This window comes from Protopterus annectens, chromosome 5.part0, assembly GCF_019279795.1.
Source record: "Protopterus annectens isolate FY-2018-M chromosome 5.part0, PAN1.0, whole genome shotgun sequence".
Classification (NCBI taxonomy): domain Eukaryota; kingdom Metazoa; phylum Chordata; order Ceratodontiformes; family Protopteridae; genus Protopterus; species Protopterus annectens.
In genome coordinates this window covers 1,822,760,329-1,822,785,015 of record NC_056735.1, presented here as the reverse complement: position 1 = coordinate 1,822,785,015, position 24,687 = coordinate 1,822,760,329, and the positions used below count along the sequence as shown (strand labels likewise).

At 39.1% G+C, this 24,687-nt stretch overlaps 1 protein-coding gene across 1 annotated transcript in view; it reads left to right on the top strand.

The window, feature by feature from the left end:
- ADGRG7 (adhesion G protein-coupled receptor G7) overlaps positions 1–24,687 on the top strand; it is a 974,993-nt gene that overhangs the window by 750,252 nt on the left and 200,054 nt on the right. The window contains exon 13 of the mRNA XM_044071646.1: positions 19,447–19,528. Within this exon, the coding sequence (XP_043927581.1) occupies positions 19,447–19,528 (82 nt within the window). The remainder of the gene's footprint in view (positions 1–19,446; positions 19,529–24,687) is intronic.

Genomic DNA, 24,687 nt, shown 5'->3' with positions numbered 1-24,687 from the left:
CAATTGATATTATTCATTGTAAGTGTGATCCAGCACCACAATTACATATGCAATGGATATTATCCATTGTAAGTATGACCCAGCACCACAGCTAAATGTGTAACTGATGTTATCTACTGTAAGTATGACACAGCAACAGAACTACACATGCAACTGATATTATCCATAAGTATGACCCCAGCACATGAACTACTTGTGCAACTGATATTATCCATTGTAAGTATGGCCCAGCACTAGAGCTGCATGTATAACTGATATTATCCATTGTAAGTATGACACAGCACCAGAACTACGCATGCAACTGATATTATCCATAAGTATGATGCCAGCACAAGAACTACACATGTAACTGATGTTATCCATTGTAGGTATGACCCAGCACCAGAACTACACATGCAGCTGATACTGTCCACTGTAAGTATGACCCAGCACCAGAACTACATATGCAGCTGATACTGTCCAGTATATGACCCAGAAACACAATCACATTTGCAACTGATACTATCTAGTGAAAGCATGACCCAGCACCACAAGCACCTGTGCAGCTGATACTGTCCAGTGCAAGTATGACCCAGCACCAAAACCACACATGTAGCTGATACTGTACAGTGTATGACCTAGCACCACAACTACACATGCAGCTGATACTGTCCAGTGTATGATCTAGCACAACTACACATGCAGCTGATACTGTTCAGTGTATGACCTAGTACAACAACTACACGTGTAGCTGATACTGTCCAGTATATGACCCAGCACAACAGCCACTCATGCAGCTGATACTGTCCAGTATGAGTACGACCCAGCACCACAACTATACATGTAGCTGATACTGCCCAGTATAAATATGACCCAGAACCACAATCACATGTACAGCTGATACTGTCTAGTGAAAGTATGACCGAGTACTGCAACCACCTGTGTAGCTGATACTGTCCAGTGCAAGTATGACCCAGCACCAAAACCACACATGGAGCTGATACTGTCCAGTGTATGATCTAGCTCCACAACCACACGTGTAGCTGATACTGTCCAGCATAAGTATAACCCAGTACCACAACTACACATACAGCTGATATTGTCCAGTGTAAGTATGACCCAGCACCACAACTAAATATGCAGCTTATACTATAGAATGTAGGTAATTCTGACCCAGCACCACAACTACACGTACAACTGATATCTTTAGAACTCTAAAGATATCTGTTGCATTTATAATTAATATCTTTACAACCATAAACCTGAGGAAAAAAATGATACCCTTACCAATATATTCTGCAGATGGACATGTCAGCTGAATCCTCAATGTACCTGTATACTATACGCCAGACATATTTCAAGAAGTTTAGAGTGACTAAGAGATAAGGAGGACCTGCAACTATAGAAACAATGAGATAGGATGGTGTAGGTGTTCCCCTACCTCTTGTGTCCTTGCCTGCTACTGTTGGTTTTACTGTCCCACCCTCACCATTGTTTGTCTGATGTCTCTTTCACCATTGTAATCCCCATAATGTACTGTGTTACCCCACACCTTGTCATATCTGTCCTTCCCTGCAACCTAACCTACCCCTCTTACCTTTGTCTTATTTTTCTTCCTTCTTTACCCAAATTTACCTTCTCTTAAAAAAAACAACTGGACATGTGTCCTACCGAAAAAGCATATGTCTCCTACCCACCTCCATCCTGCTTATTTTATTTGCTCATCATCTGTTCTACTGTCTGCCTGCTTCTCATTTTATCTTCTCCTATAATCTGGTCAAAACTTGATAATCACACTACGCACATGCCTATAAAGGGCTTCTAAAGCATTTATCCTTTTGTGGTCATTCAGTGTACAACATGTGCAGACATCATCATCATCAATACCCATGTACAGCTGACAAGTTGTGACACTATGCACTGTGTAGCAACAAAGACATACAATTAAAATCATGTCCTAAGTGTATTGACCTTGGTTGCTGTAAGGCACTCAAATTAGCTGAGCTCCCTTGCTTGGACGTTGACAAACATGAAAATGGGGTGAGGCTTATGCCTTTGTCTGACTGTTTCCATGGCTTATCTTGTTAATGAAGTGATTTGTAGTTTAAAGTGAAGAAGGCTGAGGATCCAATGCCTGTCAGTACTGAATGCTTTTTCTTGTGTTTTTTCTGCTTCCATGTTGTACATATGTAACACTCAACTGCTATGTGTTTCCCTGACAGCTTCAGAATAAGTCCTGCTGTAACTCAACATGTAAGTGCAGTTCTTGGTAAAGTATTACTGCAAAGAGTAACGGGTTAATCTCCCTTAAAACTAGTCTTTTCTTTTCTGCTTCCAGTCTGCAGATGTGTAACATTTTCCTGATATGTGTTCATTGCCACTTTCCATATGACTGCTGCTACGGCTAATTAATGCAGTGCTTAATAGATTATCACTACAGGGAGTGATGGTCTCAAATCCATTAAGGTTTATTTGTTTTATGCTTCCAGTCTGCAAATGTGTAACATCCTCTTGATATGTGCTTTCATGACACCTTTGGTATGACCCCTGCTATGATTCACTTTGTAAATGCAGTATTTGGTAGAACATCAATACAGAGAGTGATGAGTGCAAATCCTATCAATGCTGATTTTTTTCATGACCTTTACATTATAGTACAGGCATACTGATAAAACTCTGATACCAGGATTGGCGCAGATTACTAATCATGTTACTTTACTGTATCCCACCTATATTGCCTCAGTTTCACATTTTCACATTTTCTAAATTCAAGCATTTCAGATTGATATCTGTCTGTATGTGTCATGCCCCCTACCAGCACAATCCTGTCAAATTAATCCACTCCCTTCCCTAATCAAACATACAGTAAGAGACTGTTATAATGGATGGGCAGTTTCTCATCATATCTCTGGTCACCTGGTAGACATGGGCATTCTGAGGCAATGTAGCAATTGTTTCATGTATAGTGACAACCACTTACCCCTGAAACAAACAAATACTTTATGTGAGAGATGTAGTTACACTGTGAAATTGGAGACAAGACTCTCAGATAAGGACAGATCAAATGCCAAATATGTTGTCAGCACACACACACACTTCTCACATTAAATAAGGATACACAAATGTATAGTTACTCACTAGTAACTTACCAAAAGATCAGAGGCCTCCCAAACAGAAACCAGTTACACACACAGCAATGCAAAAAACAACCACAACACATAATAACACACACACACACACACACACACACACACACACACACACACACACACACACACACACACACACACACACACACACCAGTGTCTCAACAAAATAAGCCCATAAGGCACAACACCACAAAACCTAGCATATTGGTCATAGGTGACTCCATTGTGAGACATACAGATGTTCCTCTCACCAGGCTGGATAAGAAGCAGGTTACAGTTAGCTGCCTACCAGGTGCCAGGATCCATCAAGTCACTCAAGCACTCAAGTCACTCAACCACAAGTACTAGTATGACCCTGTCATAGTCCATGTCGGGGTGAATGACTTGAGACATAACTTACTGGACTATATGAAGAGAGACATGACTGAGCTTTCAGGTTGTGTCACAGGCAGATGTAAGCCTAGCCTTAAGTATCATTCTACCTTTTCCAAGGATGATGCCATAATACAAACAAAAAATGATTGACTTTAACAATTGGCTTAGCTTTTGGTATCATTCCAAAGAGATCCAATATCTGTCACCCTGGGAAGACATGGTCAACAGGCCACTCTGCTTTGCCAAAGATGGTCTGCACCTGTTTCCTCTAGGCTTTTGGATACTGGCAAAGGCATTAGCCACCACTATTGTGCCTTTTTTAGGCAGTGTCAAAATAACCAACCTCCCTACATAACAAAATCCTGTCTAGATAAACTGAAGGTAGTGCTGCTTAATGCTAGGAGTCTAAACAAGAAATTGAGCACACTGGAAACACTACTCACTTTGGAAGTTGCTGACATCTGTGCAGTCATAAAGGCATGGTTCAAAGGTGCCGGAAGTACCCCGGCCATGCAGGGCTACATTGCCTTCCATATATTCAGACCACAAACTCAGCACAAAAGAAAAAAAGGAGGAGGTGTATCCGTCTTCATTAAAGGTAAGTACACCTCAAGACTGGTCAAACAGTATGACTCTCTTGAGCTACTCCATTAACTATTTAGCAAATCCCCCTGCCACATCATAGCTAGCTATAGGTCCCCCACCATGAAACAGGAAAAGCATACCACATATCTGGACTTAATGGAGTCACTTGCCATACAAACCAACACCTTACTCATGGTTGATTTTAGTTATCCTACCATCAACTGGGAAACATGCATGGCCACAAATATGCTGGCTCAGAGGTTCTTGGACTTTTACAATGCAAATGCTCTGGAACAACTAGTTAGCACACCCACAAGAGGCTCAAATGTCCTGGACTTAGTACTCATTAACAAGAGAGAACACTGCACTCCCCTGTGTGATGTCCTCTCTGGCAAGATCGGACCATAAATCAGTCTTGTTCAATGTAATTATAAGACCAGATACCCATCAAGCTCAAAAATGCTTAAGAATTTTTCAGAGACAAATTACTTCCTACTAAGTGAGGGTATAAGAAGTTTTAAAGCCCCCTCGAATGCACATAACACAAATTCCTATGCAAAGGTGTACACCAGTGCCCTGTATAACCACTGAAAGAGTTGTATAGAGTCAGCTGTACCTGACCAGATTAAAACAAGTCTTGCCAAAAAACAAGCCACCCTGGTGGACCCCTAGTATAAATGGGTCTATATTACATTGTCGAAGTTTAATAACTTTGAACACGGAATGTTTGAACCATCCTGTTCGAAGTTAAAAAAACTTTGACTATGGATAAAAAACAAAAAAAAGGAAAAGAAAACAAAATAAACTGTTGTAAGACAGGGGGCAAGCCCCCCCGCCGCACCCCCCACACCCCCCCACTTAAATACACCAACTCCAAGATCGCACTACATTGAACAAAACAGAAACCTCCCCTTACAGAGATTTCTGCTGAAATGCTCAAACTTCTGCAGATTCGAACTTATGGTCTCAACCATATGAGGTTTGAACTTGCAGAAGTTCGTCTATCTGATAGGAACCCGTATAAGGCTATACAACAAGACAAAGAAACTAATGTGCAAGAACAAGAGGGAAATGGCTCAGCAGAGGAAGAAATCCCTCTCTAGCTTAAACAAGCAAATTAGAGATCATGTCAAGTCCTCCAAAGCTAATAATGAAGCAGAAATAAGCTCCATAGCTAAGGATAATCACATGGCATTCTTTAAAAACATCCAAAATCTAAAAGGGAATACCCAGCTATGTGCTGAACTGGTTGTGGATGGCACCACCCATACTCAACCGGAGGTAAGAACCAACCTGCTAGCTGACAGATATGGAGCAAACTTCACCCCCCCCCCATCCCCACCAGTCATCCCCAAAGTATACTTGCCACCATTCCTCAGCCTATTATCTCAAGACAGCAGGTCATCTCGGAATTCTCCAAGGCCAAAAAACACAGTATCAATGGGCCAGACAACATCCCAGTTTGCTTTTTAAACAATGTAAAACATGACCTAGCAGACCCATTTGGCTCCCTGTTTAACCAAAGCCTGTGAACTTGCTATGTTCCAGCGGAATGGAGGACAGAAACAGTAATCCTTCTAAACAAGAAGGAACCATCAACAGACCTGGGAATTAAAAGCCCATAAGCTTGACTAGCCTCATCTGGAAGGTCATGGAAAGAGTAATTATGGACCTTATTAACAAGGGCATAGGTAAACTCCAAACTCTAGACCCAACCCAGTTTGAATTAATTAAAGGTAGATCATGCCAGTTAAACATGGTTGATTTCATCGAGAAAGTCACCAAGGCCCTGGACCAGGGCAAAACAGTGCATGCCGCCTATCTTGACCTAGCCAAGGCATTTGACACAATCCCCCACTTAGGTATTATAGAGAAACTCTCCCAATTGGCAATTAACCCTTACATTATTAGATGGGTAGCCAACTAGCTTACCTTAAGGACACATATAAAGTGGGTGACTCCACCTCTAGCAGACCAGTCACTATTGGCATACCACAGGGTTCTGTGAAAGGCCCCTTACTGTTCAGGATTTATTTCTCAGAAGTCCAGACAAACTTGGATGGCCTGTGGCTGACCAAGTTTGCTGATGATTGCTAACTGGGAGCAATCACTGAGTCCCCCAACAGTGTTAATATATTGCAGACAGGGTTAACACAGACAAATGATTGTTGCCAAAGCCATGGATTAAAGCTAAATACAAAAAAATGCATTGTTATTTCCTATAATTAGCAGTTATGACTAACAAATATCACCAGTAGTAAAAAAAAAAACATAAAAAATCAGTAATGAGTTGTATTCTTGGTTATTTAAATAATGATATGCAGTCGGGCTGGTATTGTTGTTGGGCTTAGCATATTTTATTGGCGAGCTGTAAATCCTTTAATAATATCTTATCCTCACTTATTCAATGTTTGGAAACTTGAAGTTTCCCTGACTGTGGCTTTTGTTCTAAACTATCCCTTGATATATCCCATATGTAATCTGTACAGCCCTTTGCTAGAAGAGGATGATATTTCATAAGTTTGGTTCTTCTCAGTATGAGCTTTTCATTACTATGTACAACAAGTTCTTTGTAACACTATATTATGTAACAATATCAGCAATCTTCATGTCATCTGTCACTCACTTTATGCCATAAATTACTTTAACACACTTAACTTGTTGAAGCAAAGAATCAGCACACATCTCTTCATATTTCTTTGAAAATTATCCAGTGTATCCATTAGCTATTTAAACTCCACACTTGCCAGTTAATCACATTGTACTACATACCATGACATAACGTTCATAGTATTTTCTTCTCTTTTTGCATTTTTCTATGAAAAATAATCTCGTGTGTCAACACATCTTTTGATTCTTGTTCTAATTGTGATAAAATATATTTTTCTCAGTTTCACTTGCAAACTGTGCTACCTAATTCAGAATATTCCGAGAACTATTTACAATTTTTCTTGTAACCTGCAATGTATTCTTTATGAAACATTATAGTTTGAATTCTCTTATATCTGATGACATTTAAAATGTCATGAAACTTTAAGTGAAAAAATGTCAGCAGTGAATTGCAGTGGTTGGGAAAACAGTATTTAATTGAATGATGTCTCAGAGGCCAACCTAAATAAAGTAAACAGAAATGTTATTTTATTGGTTTACCCTTTTTTCTAAATTTGTGTCACCCCAAAGTAGCATGCTTAGAACTTTGGAGAGTAGTGGTACAGCTCCAGTGCTGGAGACTGCAGAAAGGCTCACAAAATTATGATATTTACATGTTTCTGCCATTTGTTTTCTCAACGTTTTCATTGTATGATATTCTGTCTTTCCGAGATAAATCTTGAGATAGTGGAGAATCACTCTCCAGTTATGAGCTAATTTCTCTAAAAATTATCTCTTTTAGGCCTAGCCTCTCTGTAGTGATAAAACTCAACAATTATTTCCCATAAATTCCTGTCCTTGTTTTTTGGTATTTTTAGCTTGTGCTATAGTTTTGAATGTTCTTTTGCTTTGCAGTTGCTATATACTGTTGAATGGAAAATCTTACTATGACAAGCATTTCAAATGGAGAAAATGAGTTGTTCAAAATGGTAACTGCAGCATCTGAATCTATAAGAGTGAATTTGGTGTGATGTGTATGTAAAACTTCACTTCAAGTTGGTCTTTTTCTAATGTACTAGTACCAATAAACCAGTTGGCATAATGGTTAAGGTCTTCGTCTCCCATGCACAAGGTTCAATCCTGACCTCCGACCAATGCCTGTTTGGAGTTTGAATGTTCTCCCTGTGTCTCCATGGGGTTTCTCCCATATCCGAAAAAACTGCCAAGTGTTTCCATTGAAAATTCACCAATGAATAGCTCTGTGGGGAGCAGCACAAACTCTACATGGTGCCCTATAAGGGGAAGAGGTGTACAGACCAACCGTTTTGGGCATTTACTGTGGTGCACAGTATCCTGAAGACAGGAAAACACAGATCGCAGACTACCATAGCAGGGCTAGCCACTCGATGGTGTCAAATATGTCTCTAGGTCATGTTGACTAATGTTACCAAAATGGGCATGGGTAGATACCGGTGAAAAGTGGTTTGAGGGCCCAGCCTACTCTGACCCACTCCAGGGACCCATGCTAATGATGGAAGGGGTATATGTGCCCCTATTGGCCAATGTGTGCCCATCATAAAGCCCAAGCCCAGGGTCAATAAGCTACTGGCTACTGGCCAGCCGGTGCCTAGTTGCCCAGCCTGGGTTACCTGGGAAAGCTCTGTTGAGCGAAAGCTGGGCGTAAAACCAACCAACCTGACAAACATGAAATGAGAACTGCTACAATTAATGTAGGTTCACTGACAGGACACAGCTTGTAAGTGGATGACATGATGATACGGAGGAGGCTGGACATCCTATGCATCCAAGAGATGAGATGGAAGGGCAGTGCAGCAAAGCCACTTGGCTTGGGATCCAGACTCTACTACTCAGGTGGGGGACAGGTTAGAAATGGAGGAATTGTGGTGAGAGAGAGGCTTCAGAAGGTAGTGAGGGATATCATCAGAATTAATGACAGACTCATGGCAATCAGACTCCAGTGTAAATGAAAGGGCAGTATTCATAATCTCAGCCTATGCCCCGTTGTGATAGTGAGGAAAAGAGTGCATTCAGACAGCAGTTGCAGGACCTACTAGATAAAGCAGGATAACATGAATTCATGTTGATAATGGGTGACTTGAATGCACATATCGGAACAGACAGAACAGGATATGAGGACTGCCTGGGTCCACATGGGTGGGGCAACAGGAGTAAAGAAAGAGAAGCCATTCTAGACTTCTGTCTGGCAAATGGGTATTAGCCAACACATGGTTCAGAAAGAGAGTCACTACAAGAGTAGCCAACATGCAACTCAGTTAGAGTTCCTCCTAGTAAGGCACTGGGGTAGAGTCCATAATTGCAAAATCACCCCCAGTGAAACACTCGGCCCACAGCATAAGCCATTAATTGCCACAATCAGCTGCAACCAGTGGTCAGAGAAGGCTCTGAGGTCAACAGAGACCAGGCTGAAGACCTGGAAGTTGACTGGAGAGAAAGTACAACAGTTCAAGGAATTATTCAGGGCTCTAGCACCCCAAGAAGAGGAGGAAATAAGTGGAGTTGAACAAGAGTGGAAGCCCCTAAAAACAATATGTGTTAGGACTATAGAAAAGATATGTGGCCAAGCCACCTATGGAAATAAGGTACATAAGGAAAGCTGGTGGTGAAATGCAGAAATCCAGGAAGCCATCAAAAGAAAGAAGGAGTGCAGGAAGAAGTGGGAGATAGAAAAGACTGACCAGGCTAGGACTACTGGTTGGCTAAGAAAGAAGATGCAATAGCAAAGAATAGGGCATCGGAGGCACTCTACCAACTTCTGGAAAAAGACTCAGTAAGGGGCACAAAGAAACTATATCAGGTTGCAAGGCAAAGACAGAAAGATAAAGAAGACAGTTAGACACCCTTTATAAAGGATGCCAGCAGCAACCTGCTCGCCAGTCCACAGAACATCAAAGGCAGTTGGAAGGAGTATTTCCAACAGCTTCTGAATGAAGAAAATCCCACAGAAGCTGTACTGCCCCAGAAACAGCCTATGATGAGAGAAGAAGAGGAGCCCACCTTAGAAGAAGTAAGAACAACACTAAGGAAGATGAAGTCAGGGAAAGCAGCAGATTCAGATGAGGTCACAGCAGATATGATAAAGATGTTGGGTGAGATAGGAGAGAAATGGTTCTTGAGGGTACCAATAGCAGTGTGGAGAAAAAGGCATGTCCCAGATGACTGGAAAGTAAGCATACTCATGCCAGTGTACAAGAACAAAGGGGACATCCACAACTGTGGGCAGTACAGAGACATCAAACTCCTACCACATTGCATGAAAGTTCTGGAGATGGTGATTGATAAACGGATATGCAGAGTAGTAGAATATAACATTGGAGATGATCAGTTCGGATTCAAATCAGGATGCAGCACAATTGACCCGATGTTTGCACTGAGACAGATACTTGAGAAGAAGCTAGAGATGAGGAGAGAGTCCAACTAGGCATTCCTAGACTTGGAGAAACCATATGACAAGGTCCCAAGAAAGCTGATCTGGGCAGTACTGTGGTGGTTTGAAGTCCCAGAAACATTGGCAGAATTAGTGCAAGCTATCTACGAGGACCCAGTGATTCAAGTATGAACATTGTTCGGCCTCACAGAAGGGTTCCAAGGGGTAGTGGGTGTACACCAGGGTTCAGCTCTGAGCCCACTGCAGTTCATACTGGTGATGAACTACATTAGCAAACAGGTCAGAAGTGACAGATCAACAAAGCTGCTGTATGCAGATGATGTGGCATTACAGGCAGACTCTGAGCAAGAACATCAGCAAAGGATAGGAGAATGGAATGCAAAACTGAAGGCACATGGGATGAAACTAAGCACAGATAAGACAGTGGTAATGGCAGCAAATTGGGGAAATCAGAAGAAGCTGAGAAAAGAGATAGAAGGGAAGATAATGGAACAGGTAAACCGCTTCAAGTATCTGGGAGGGGTGGTTGAGGAGAAGGGAAGTCTGAATGAAGAGGTCAAAGCTAGAATCAGAGGGCTGCAGCCAACTGCCATAAAGTGTCAGGTGTAGTCTAGGACAGAGGAATGCCAAAGAAGCTGAAAAATAAGGTGTACAAGACAGTGGTACAGCCAGTACTACTGTATGATAAAGAAACCTGGGCAGCAAAAGCAGAACAGTTGAAGAAGCTAGAGGTGATGGAAATGAAGTGCCTGAGAAGGGTTGTAGGATGCACACTGTAGGACAGACGAAGAAATGAGGACATAAGAGCAGAAGCCAAATTAGCTCCAATTGCAGAAAAGATCAAACAGAACAGATTACCTTGGTTTGGACACGTGCAGAATTCCAGAAGACAATCTGGTGAGGATGATTTGGGACAGACAGGAAGAAGGTAAGAGGAAGTGAGAATGTCCAGCAAAGAGGTGGATGGACTGTATGAAAGAAGATGTGCAACAGTCAGGCATGAGTGTTGAAGAAAGCAGGAGTGTGGCACTGAATCGAGAGAGTTGGTGACAGTTAACAAAGATACCCCGACCCCATGTAGAAAAAATGGGAAAAAGGGGGCTGATGATAATGATGATGATGATGATGATGATGATGATGATGATGAAGTAGCAATGTACACATGATGCTTTGAAGCAGTGCCATTCATGACTTGTTCTTCTGGTTCCTGGTGCTTCTACTACTACTATTATTATTATTATTATTATTATTATTATTATTATTATTATTATTATTATTATCATCATTATTATTATCATTAATATTATATTTGTTTATTCGTGTATTTATTTATTGCATTTCTTCTGAGTATGAATAATATGATTGATACTTAATGGCTTCTGTAAGATGTAAACTGCTTTTCTTTGAGTTTGCTCTCCATCGGTTTGTAAAAACATGCCACAGGATTGCTACTGCTTTCCTTATTTACATTTTACATGCCTTTGTCTGAGGAAAATTGTCCCACAATATGAACAGGTAGATTTATTTATTGAATTTTAATACACTCATTGTTGATACTCCTACTGTATTTTCTGTAAAGCTTGTGCAAATTAGTACTTGACAACCAAATGAAGGGTACTGAAATGAAATAAAGGATATTGCAGAGCTATTAGTGTAAGATTTGGTTGTTGTTGTTGTATCTTTCAGCTTTTCCCGGTTAGGGGTCGCCACAGCGGAAACTCCGGTCTGCTAATGATTGGCAGTAGATTTTTACGTACCGACTTGCCAGGCTCTGACGCACAACCTTCAATGAAGGTACGCCCATTCACGCATGTCTCCACACAGAAGATGCTTTAGCTGAGAATCGAACAGGACAACGTCTTACTGTGAGGTGACAACGCTACCGCAGCACCACCACCACAGATTAGTGTAAGATTTGGTACCAAGAGAATTTTCCTTTCTTAAATGGGTAGATATAGAGCTTTGTAGTATCTGAGGTTTTCTTTTCTTTCCAATATCTGTAAAACATCATTCATAAAATGTTCTACGTATGGAAGTGTTTTGATGGCTTCAGAGCTAGAAATTTCAAATTAAATGTTTTTCATTGGCTCAAACTAATTAGTTTACTTTGTATTAACCTTAGAATATTTATCTGTTTTCATTGTAAAGATATCATATATGTCACATATTTTTTCACCTGCATGTGTAAAATCATAGCTTTAAGTGTATTGCTCCATTCCACATAGTTTTAAAAGCATTACACCAATTTTTACAATTGTGAAACAGGTATAACATGCCCATTATCAAGACCAAATGATGGCAGAGCTTGTTGCTGCCTTGCAATTTCATATTACTTTAAACTGTTAATGTAAGCGTTTTTGTATGACATTCTATATGGCTTAATAGAAGTTAACTCTGACATTATTCTTTTTCATCGTGCTTTCTTGATGCAGTTTGATGCATTGTATTTGTATGCTTTCTTTAACTGTCAGACTGTACCACTTTTTGCAGCCTGATTTATTTAAAAATACATGTTATATGAGTATCACACTTCTGTCTGTATCATACGTCTGTCTGTATAACTGACAATTCGCAAGGTAACATTCAGTCTAGCTTGTGTTGCTTTCTATTTCATACGGGAACCTGTAGTTCTCATGTGTGCTGGAGTTTATTAAACTTCACTGGTTTAATTTGTTGCCACGAAATTGAGATGATGTTTGGGGAGCTCAGAGTGAATATGATGCTAAACAAAGAATTCATATTCAAACTTTATCAAGTCACTTGGCCCCATAACAGTGGCTATAAAATTGAAATAACTGAACATAAAACATATACAAATAATAAAAAGTAGTAATACAAGTACCAAGTAAATCACATCATGCACATACCTCTCAACGTCTTAGTGCTAGAAATCTGGACAAAGCCTGACAAAATGGGCGGACAAAGGCCCAAAATAGGGACATATTTTAAATAATGCTCTTATAAACTTAGAAAGTAGCTAGAATATCAGGGTTTGTGTTAGCATGCAATTTCTGAAGGATCTGAAGTCTGAAACTCAAAAGTATGTCATTATTTCTAGACATGCTGCACAAATCTGGACAGTTGAGAGGTATGAATTTATGCAATAAGTCAAAGCTTTAAATAAACCCTGTGCAGGGAGTAGCACTTTGCATGCATTAATGGTTTCAAGTTCTCTTATCTATCGACTATACTCCTATCTACATTCCATTACTAACTTTCTTGTCACTTATCTATCAACTATACTCTTCTCTACATACTATTGAAAACTTTTAAACAAACTCCTTAATCTCTGCTGTATCATACTACCCATTCCAGTATTTCTGTATCAGCTATATCTCCTATTACCTTACTTTCTCATTTTCCGTTTTAATGTCTTAAGTATTTTTTGTGCTTGAAATACCTCAAGTATTGTGGAATATGCTTATTGTGCTTGTAATAACTTATATATTGTGTTTATATTTTTTACCATGTATTAGATAGCGGAGCTTTTCTCCTCGGGCCTCCACTGAAAATGGACATGTATCCAGTTGGACTAGCCCGGTTAACAAATGTAAAATAAATAAAAATAAAATAAATAAATTAAAATAATAAAAAAAGCAAAATATGTTCTGATTTTAAGTTCACCATTGAGTCAAAATATAGCTCTGCTCTCTACGGATCCTACTCTTTTGAAATGCTCTAACACAACGGTTTCAAGTTACAGTTAATAACTACTATTATTCTTCATTACATTTGTTTTAGAAACACTCAACCTTTCCTGTAATGCTCTGAAACAATAACAAATCACCATTCGCAAGATTAATTATACTTGATCTAAACAAGCTAATGCAAACCCTTCTTTATTCTTTTCTTTCACTCTTTGCCCCTGCTACTTGTCAATCAACAGCCTCCTCCAGACCAATCAGCCCATCACTAGGGTGAGGCTCAAATAAGAGAGACTGTCATTTAGATAGCCATTAGGGGTATTTCAAAGGTCTTCTTCTTAGTTCTGCTGTCCTTGTGTACACCTATCTTGCATTTACAAAGAAAGGCATGTAACCAGTTGTCTACACCTGGTGCCCCTCACTTCCACAATGGACATTGCCAGCAAACAACACCTCCTCCTCCCTTAAGCATTGGACAGGTTCCCCAGTCTCCTCCAGAAAAATCATAAATTCCTTTGTGCTTCCTAAGTACCTGCTATCCTCCCCAACTCACAGGGAAGGTGAGTGGGCCACAGCCTTTCATTCTTCTCCTGAGATGCTGGACCCTTTCAATGCCAAGGCCACTAACTGAACCCCATTGACCTGAAGTGTAGTCAGGGCTACATCCCTCTGTGTCATGAAACCAGGCCTAAAGCAAGTCCTTCTTGAAATCCAGTGCAGGGTAAGCTCATCTAAAGCTTGAGGTCACATTATCAAACCTGTGTGTTCATGTAGTTGTTTACTGAGACTGTAGATTATTATAAAATTTCATCTTCCACTCTAACGGTTTAACTAAGGACATGAGAATGGGTGATATCAAGCCATCATAACTGATATAGCCTAAGAATGTGCTATTAATTGAGGAATGATGTCACTCATGAGGACAGGCTGACTCCGTAGCCTAGAAAAAGTTCACTTACTGAAGATAAGAATTACAAGTTAAAAATGGTATGAATTCTTTTTATATACTTTCATCAAAAACACTTTATAACACAACTACCTTCCTCGCCACAGAAAGATGGGCTCATCCGGGAATCAATCTCTCTCAATTAACTTTGGTTTAACATTCTTTGTATTAGCGTAGGCCACATTAGCTGACTTTCATTTTCCCATTCTTGGTTTTACACAAAAACAGCAATATTTGCCTTTGGAACAGAAAAGCTGCTTTAGATAAGAGGCCTAGAATTTTATTAAGTGGGCATTAAATTTAGGTTAGTATTATCATGATCTTCATAATCATTTTGATATCTGTTATAGTACCTTCAGCTGACATAGGAATTTGCTAAAAGCTGATATGCAAGATATAACAGGCTCATAATTTGTCCATTCAAAAGAAACAAGCCTACAATGGTGATGCTTCTCACTCATGTGTTGGCTTAATGTCAGGTCTGATGATGATGCTTATAATCATCATGATAGTATTGATGGTGGTGATGATGATGATGTTTATAATGATGGTAAAACCAAGTATGTAGAAAAAACAGGACATCCATTACATTTAGGCTACAGTATTAAGATAATGAAGACTTCTTGAACTCGCTGCCAAGCTCTCCGAGTACAATAAAAGCACGTAACTAGCGGTGTACAAATGAAATTAAAATTTATTTAAGCGTACATATAAAAATCACTTTTCGTCGAGCTTCTCTAGCTCAACTTCATCAGAATCAAAACAGCTTCAAGTTAAAAACAGTACGCTTAAATAAATTTTAATTTAATTTGTACACCGCTAGTTACATGCTTTTATTGTACTCAGAGAGCTTGGCAGCGAGTTCAAGAAGTCTTCATTGTTTTGCGTAGTGGATTTAGTATATTTTTCTACAGTATTAAGATACTAGCACAGTGAGGTAATTCTATATGCTGGCAGGTAGCTTCATCCAAAGAATACAGAGGGTTTTCCCTACCACTGGTCAAGCACAAATTAGGGTTTCAACTCATTCATTAAAGTTGAACACATCACAACACATCAATTGCTGTTTCTTATGTAGAATCATTGCTGGCACTGTTTCTGTTACAGCACCAGCAGAGTGTGTGTGTGTGTGTGTGTGTGTGTGTGTGTGTGTGTGTGCATGCGTGCGTGCGTGTGTGTGTGTGTGTGTGTGTGTGTGTGTGTGTGTGTGTGTGTGTGTGTGTGTGTGTGCGTGTGTGTGTAAATGTGTGTATCTTCCATTTTCTCTGCAGTTCTGTGACCACGGATCTAGTATTGTTATATCTGGTGGTGAACAGAGCCAGGTCATGGTTTAATAGGACCTTAGGCAGGGGAATGGACAGCTCCCCTGCAGCCAATCTGGTGTCCCATTGCTTGTCTATCTCCACCAAATTACCATAAACACTGCTCAGAACTGTCAGCATACATACTATTTTATTATTTACTTTTGAAATGAAGGCAGGGATGTGGATTCAATTTAACACTTTTAATTTAAATATCCTTTGCTGACCAGGTTACTCCCACTAGGCTAGTAGCATCTTTTATGAGAGATCATTAGTGCTATTTATTACTATTACTAGGGGAAATTTGGCCGTAGAATTGTGGAACTTCCCCTTAGTCTTTTTGATAGCACAGGTAGATGTTAAAGCTCTCACAGAACCTATCATTAACACAGGAAAAAGGGGACTTGGTTTAACATCTCATCCAAAACACAACAAACTCAGGAGTGCAACACTTCCCCTTTTCTTGAAGTGCATTGCAGTATCAGCAATCCATCTACATGGTGTGGGAGTAGCAGCTACAGTCATCTGCACCAAAGGCAAGTATGCTAACTTTTGTGCTATTAACACTGCTTTCAAGTTCTATAGCACAAACATTGATAGACATGTGCTAAACAGAGTAGTTGCACAACAAAAACAGACTTAGCATGAGCAACAGTAAAGTACGCTTCCCTTGAAGCTCACCTTCCTTGAAAATGCATTGAAGCTCACATTCCTTGAAAATGCACTGAAACTCACATTCATTGAAAATGCAACTACCCTTGTAGTTTTAATGATATTTTCCATTAAGCAGTGAAACAAAATGTATGAACCAATAAAAGGCAAGATTACCCATTTCAGGACATTTCAATCAACTTTGATGACAAAGCAGTCTGGTAGTTGGTGTAGAAGATTAAGGCTCTACACTCGGAATATGCTCATTTCCTCCCATATCCCAGAAGTCTGCTGGTTCACTGGCTTCTTTAAATTTCCAATTCAAATTAATTGCAAGTATGGATTAAACTGAAAAATCTGTTAGACTAGTTCACTTTCCAGTTAAAGTGTTGCAACAATGCATGGTACCTTTTTTGCTGTAACACCATTACAAAGATATATTTACACTTTCTCTGCGACAGCATGAAGGAAAGGTGGCTACTGTTTTGCCTCAAAGGTCCAAAGTTCAGGTCTCAACTTGGGCAATATTATGGTAACATCTCAGTCCATCAAAGGCAATTTCAGTAAATGCAAAGAAACCAAAGCCAGCATAACAAAACCTCCTTTGACGAAAGTGGAGATTTTGCCTTTTACTCCACTGTTGTACAACCTCGGAGTTGATATATATATTCCGGGGGGGTGTCCCCCCACATGGGGGAGTACAAAGGGGCTTGCCCCCGTCAAAAAAATGTGTCAATGTTAGAAGTAGGTGGTTTAGTTGAGCTGGTTTTGGTTTATTTGAGTTCATTGAAACTGCCTTTGATGGATCGACATGAATCCAATATTATTACTTAGACCACAATTTGGAAAGTCATCTGGAGAAAACTCATTCACAAAACTAGGCCATGCAACATGAAACCAACTGCCTACTGAAATCGGTAGACAAAACACAATAAAAACCCTTGAGACCATTCTGTAACATCGTCTCAACTCTAATATGCATAACTTTTTCAGGTATGCTGGATAAAAATATACTCTAAATAATCAGTGATCAATAACTCACATGACTATTCTACCCTATAAGCTATATCCCTTGTCAAGTGCTTGTACATGCATACATATATATAGTATTTATCAATAATTCATTGAATCCCTTCTTAATTCCTTAGGACTCCCTCGCTAGATTTGTGCTTACTTTATGTGGCCTTATTCCATAATAGATACCATAATATCCTGCTACTAGTATAATATCCACCCAAGATCACTTTCATACCTCCTGACTCTTCTGTATTTGACTTTTAATAGAAAATTATTTAATGAATGATAAGCTTTGATCAAAACACACAAACACATACACACACACACACAGACACACACACACACACACACACACACAGACACACACACACACACACACACACACACACACACACACACACACACACACACACACTCTCATACCTTTCAAAGGAGTAAAGCAGAGCAACAAGAAGAATTGAAGCAAAGCAAAGCAGCAGGAATACCTGATGAATGTTCTTCTTGTGTCTCGGCTTATGGTAGCAAAGTACAAACATGAAGAAAATTCCTTGCAGAAAACGTACACTTGAGAAGTCAAATCCTGATGTACACACAGATCATAGATGTGATTGCATCCATCCTTTGTGTGAATTGTACTAAAAATACACAGATCACAGACATGAGTGCATCCTTAAAGAAGGCATGTAATATTTTTTTTAAATTGCTTAAATAATTACACTTTTCTTAAATTGCTTAATTAATTAAAATGAAATGTTGGGAGCACCCACCCCCTGCCAAGCCAGTGGGTCCTAGGCAACTGCCTAGGTTGCCTAGTGCTGGATTCATATCTGGTAGATAAAGCACCCCACATAAAATGTTTCTTTATTCATTTGTTGATACAGGCAAAGTTTGGCAAGTTGCAGTCATTTTGCTGTACCTTCATCTAGAAGTTGATTAACTTTCCATAGCAGAAATTAAAGAAGCCTTGTTAAGAATAACTAAGCATAGCTACAGCTTCAGAGAAATGCACACAATTGTCCTAGCATAAGTTCTGATGTATTTCCATATCATTGTTTAAGTTGGTCTAAGCTCATTTGTAAGTTTAGCAATAGCAGAACTTCAAAAACTTTGCTTATAATTAAATAGAGTCTACACAAATAATCTGACAATATATCTGGTTGCCTGCAGACTATTTCTTGCTAAATCCTGTAACCTGACAATTTTAAACAAAAAGCAATTAATTAGTAAAGAAAAAAAGTGCCATAAGTTATATTAACTGGTTTGCATAGAGTAACTGTACAATTTAGCTGTGGAATGTCTTCACTGGAATACTTTTCATTCCTTGAGATGTATCTCACAATCTGTCTTTATTGTAGCATTTTGAATGTAGAAGGGGGGCATCAGCAACTGAAAATAATGGTCTTAGCAAGATTTGATGGTTTTGTGGTTTTCTTCCATACTGTATCAGAGAAGTAAATAAATGACAAGGAAAGACAAAGATTCAAGTAAATTGAGCATATGGGTATCTCAGGTAAGTATTCTGCTCAGAAGTGTATGCTAATTAGGTTAACCACACATGTTGTAACCTGAATCTTCTATGCATGGTGTGAAGAACAGCACATCATCATTGTTGTATTACAACACATAAGGTGTCTCAAACATGGACTAATGAAAAAATGGTAGTAAAAAAAGTATTATTTTTAAGCATATAGGTACAGATTAACGTGGTTGACCAGCACTGGCTAATTCAGAGTTGAATCCCTTATTTTTTTCTGTCTAAATAGTTTTCCATTGTCTCCCACAGGACTTCCTGCTGTGGTGATGCCCATAACATTTGCAGCTACATTTGAAAAAGATAACATAACAACCTATCGTCAGGAAGAATTGTAAGTTTGATAAGCTAAATTTTAGACTGGTTTGAAAATGACAAATACAAAGTAAAATAACGTTTAGAAATGCTACTTAGCTAAGTTTTAAGCATTTTTACAAACTTTGCATTTGTTTTAAGTGGTCAACAATTAAAGTGGCTAGGAGAAAAGTAACTGGACTTTAGATAAGTCATTATTAAAGGCCATCTTGTACATATTGCAAGCCACTGGTAAGGGATACCTGAGTGTATAGTTACCAACCTAGCTTGACTAAAGTCAGACTGATGAATTAAATACAAGTTAAAATTACGATATATTGAAAGCTGTGAGGATATGGTGAATACTGAACAAGTAGGAGTCAAATACATCAACTGAGTATAACATACCCAAAGACAATGACAGTCTTAACAGTATAGTCATGTCTGGGTATGCAGGAATGGACAAATAAATCATTGCAGAAGTAGAGGTGACAGTTTTATTGCACTAGGACCAAGCATATGAAAGGGGGATTTCTTTCCGAAATACGGGCACAGATAGCTAAAGTGTCAAAACCGCTTACCAATGCAAATGTATAACAGACAAATTCAAGTTAGCCTGACTTTAACACAGAGCAAAGGCTACATGTTGCTACTGAATTTCATCTTACAATTCTGGGTTTGATCCCTGTGGTCTCAGCTTGCACACTCTGTGACTATAAGTATGTCCCTTCATTAGATCAGCACTTCCTTCTCATTTCTGAAAGAAGAATCCATAACTAGATGGTCTTCTGTAATTAAAAAATTGTTGGCTTTATGCCAACAAAAACAAACAAAAAAAAACATGTTTTATAGCTGTTACAGATGAATTATAATACTGGTCTGGTGTCATATCAAAAATAGGCATCCCTAGCCAAGATAAGAATAAAAATAAAATCTATTAAAGTGAGCTGGGAAGTTTCACAGTGTATAAGTACTCCATCTCGAAGTCAAGGAGGAAAGCCAGCTCCTACTAATAGACTTTATAGAAATGGATCAGGGTTATTTCCATCATTTTATTTTCTCACCAATGCTTTCTATTAGGAAGCATTCACTGCCTCCCAAGGTTGATTAGAATAATGAAGATACAACTTGCAAAGAATAATCCACGACCTTGAAGAAAGGAACCGGAACTCTGCTAAAGTCTAAAAGGCTGTATTTTTATTTCTGAAGTATTCCAAAAGTCACAGATAAAATCACAAGCGCTCAGGCAATCCTGAGCTTTATCAAGTGAAAACAAATTGCAGTGTGCAGTAACCTCCATTAAATAGCCTGGCAATTATACAATTAATTAATTAATGAAATCTAGTACTAAGGTACTCTGGTGCTTTAAAGTTGGGTGTTAAAAAAGTTAGTCATTATATCAACTCAAAAAATGAAATGTTTGCAATAACGTGCACTTAAATGCCCAGTTCTATTCTTCCTTAGATTGCAAGTCAAGAGAGAATTAATTGGATAAACTGGAAACAAATGAATGTTGTTTTCCAACTTGATTTTATTCCTGATAATTCCCAAAATGTACACAAGCAAAAAAAAAAAAAGTGGCTAAAACCAGTCAAGATTGCAAAGCAACAGGAGTCACATGTTAAGATTATCAACAGTGACATCAGTCTCCTTTCTGATTCACATTCTTCAATCCAGTTACAATGAAGAGTACAAAAGAGGCAATGAAGACTGCATAGTGAAAGCTTGCTTTCTGCGGTCCAAAGTTTGATTCCCTGATCCTCCATTTGCCTACGGTGTGACTCTTAGTAAATTACTTCACTAGGTAGTGTTCCTGGGTTAGCCTGCAAAGGGATATTTGAGTCCAGTGAGCTCACCCATGTAACAAATAAATTAAGAAAAAAAGTAACAGAAGTATTATAAAAATTGGAAAATATTTAATGGAATTGGCAAGAAATTTGATTGCTGCCTATCCTCTCAGAACAGAAGCTAGGAATGTCAAGGCTGCACATCATCTTGTGATGGCTGTGAGCAAGATTTTCTCCTGTTATCGATTTTTTCATCTATAGTATTTTGCTGAGTGGATTTGAGGAGAATGTGGTACAGTGACCAAGGTAATACTTATTATTCAGTATGAGTAATATTTCAAGGGAGATGAAAACAATTGAAATGAACTAGGTGAAAATGGTCACCTTTCATATTTACAGCAATATACACATTCATAGCAGGTATAGATGCTTACCGCACCTATTCTACTCCTTTCTCTACCTGTTAAATAAGCTGTAGGTTCTGTTTCCCCATTTGCTTGCAGTTTATTTCCATCACCACACAGTTACTTTGTGTCTGTTCCATGTATATTTGTGATTCTGTTGCTGATTTTCACTTGATAGCAACTTTTCAAGGCTGCATCATTCTTGAAACTGGTTGTAGTCTCTTGGCCTATATTAGACTATATGGGAATCTGTGACTCATTGGTTTATAGATTCTCTTAAAATTTGGAAAGTTTCTACCATATCCGTACTTTTTCTCCTTTTTCAAGACTATGCACATTAAGTGTTTTGGTCTTCTAGTACCTTATGATCCACACCATGTACAAGTCTTGTTGCCTCCTTTTCAAAAGTGTCTGTGTTATTTATGTTATTCTAATAAAGTCTCTAGAACTGCACACTGTATTGTACATCGGGTCTTCCCAACTGCCTGTAAGTGGAAAAATAAGCTCTCATTTTGTACTGGGGAATCTCATTCATTCATCCCATGCAGCTCAACTCTCAGATTGCTTTCTTGCTTTCATAACACTGGTTGCTTAAATTCAGATAAGCTAACTCCTCGGTCTGTTTATCCTACTGTTACTGCTTCTTCTCCTCTTACCACCAACCCTCACCACACAAGATGAGACAACACAGCTGTGTCCGTACACAATTCTGCACTTCTTTCCAGGGTTTCAACTTCCTAGCTGTATTAAATTTACATGTTTATATTAAATGACAATGTGTTGATACGTCTTTCAGTCTTTCCAAATTGCTTACCCTTTCTGCACATTTTGTGATATCAACCTTTTTGCTTAATTTTGTGTCATCAGTAAAGGGCCAAACTATTCTGCATGTTCAATCCTGAATGATCAGTGCAATACAAGCAGCACTTGTGGTTAGTAGGCAGTACCAACTTAATAAAACAAAGAGACTACAGATAAACTGATAGGGGTATTGTTCGTTCAGTTTATCTCCTTCTCTAACAAAAAATGCATTTATGATAATAGTTAAGTGATGTCATTCTGTGTATATTTATTTATGAAGTCAGCTAAGTGAAGACATTCATTCAATATTTAGTGAATGTCAAAAAGGGCCAGACCATATTTGAGCTATGTTGTCATTTTTCTAGCTAGAAGTGGAAATAATATGCATTTTTCCCAGGAAAAAATAAATAAATAAATAACATATTCAATCACTGGAAGGATGCCATCACTGCAGTTTCCTGCACATATCAGAGTAATCAAGATCAGTCAGTTTCAATACGGATTTGCAGGTAAGCCTATAGAGACATGTCAATCTTATAAGCAGCCTGTACCTGAACCTCTGTTTACAATTTAGTAGTGCTTTACTAAGGACTACCAGGAACTCAGATAGAATAGGTTATACTTAGATGTGCACAGTCATTCCTGGTTTCCATTAGAAAGTTGTGTATGACTTCTATGCAGGGTAAGGAATACAGTTCTTACCCAGAATATATCTATGTTGAGTTGCCATTATAACTAATTTCTCCAGATTATGGAACTTCTCTGTTAGTGGAAACAAGCTATGACAAAAACGCTCTCTACTTGACAAAAACTCTCTCTCTTATTAACAATGGTAGTATGTCCTGACCATGTTCAAAACTGAACCAAATCTAAGGCCTTAACAGTGAAAGATAAGAAAATGGCAGTCTTACATGCATTTTGAACCTGAATGTGAAAGAGTAATTACCTGAAAGTTTTACTAAAAACTGAGAACGGAGAATTGATTATATCAAGGTTAGAAAGATACCACACAAACAGGAGATCCCCAGCCAGTATATCACCAAGTTGCTGGACTGTTTACACTACACATCATCACTCAACTGGCTGTACCTACACCTCACAACTGGCTTTGTTGGGCAAGAATGTACATAGCTACCCTCATAATATTGGTCTATGCATCATACAACTAGTATTCATGGGTTCATAGGTGGGTACTAGGCCAATGGCCCTGGAGTCTATATAAGCCTAGCCCAAGAAGATTCCCTGGCATCATGCCACCCAAAGTTAGTTCCCAGTGCCCCTGTCAAACAAGGCCACTGAAGTGATCCCCAGGGTGAACTTCCTATTGCCCACCCACTTGTCAAGATTTCTCTTAAAGAGGGATAGTGAAGTGCTCTGCTTGATGTGAATGGGAAGTTTGTTCCAGAGTAAGGGGAAGTCTCTGGGTTAGGAACATGTCCCTCCAGCATGTTCTGTTTATTGTGGTAATGAAGTTAAGGTCCCTGGAGCATGTGGCATGGAGGGATTGGGATTTCTTTAGGTGTAGCATATCTAGCAGCTCTGGGTCAGACCTGGCTTTGTAAGTCAAGCAGAGATTGCCTCTAAGTAGGTGATAAGAGACAGAGTACAGCTGGAGTTTTTTGAGTCTGTCCATATAGGACATGTGTCTAAGGACTGAGATCCTCTTAGTGAGGTATTTTTATGGCCTTTTCAGTTGTTGTAGGTGTCTAGTGAGGTACATACCAAATGGGGCATTGTATTTTATAATAGGTCTAATGAGGGATAAGTAGAGAGGGATTATGACCTCTTTTTCCTGGATGAGAAACCTTTTGTAATGAGATGTGCCACATAGAAGGACTTTCTGACTATAGTGGCAATGGGGTTATCAAAGGAAAGGTTGCTGTCAACCTGTGCCCCCAGATCTCTTATCACACCTTCAGTGTTTAGTGGACTACCACCTATGTGGTAGTTCATGGGCACAGAATTTTTCCCAAAGGGAATGACAGTGCACTTTTTGGCATTGAGCTTAAGGCCATGGTTCTGGCACCAGTCATTGGTGTCAGTGAGGCTTTTTTGTAGAATGTCTACATCAGTTGGAGAATTAGTAATGGCTTCCAGTTTGCAATCATCTGCGAACCTGGTCAGCCAGAGTTCCTTTGTGTTGGCTTGAACTTCAGAGAAGTAGATTCCAAACAGGAAAGGACCTAGGACCAATCCCTGTGGGACAC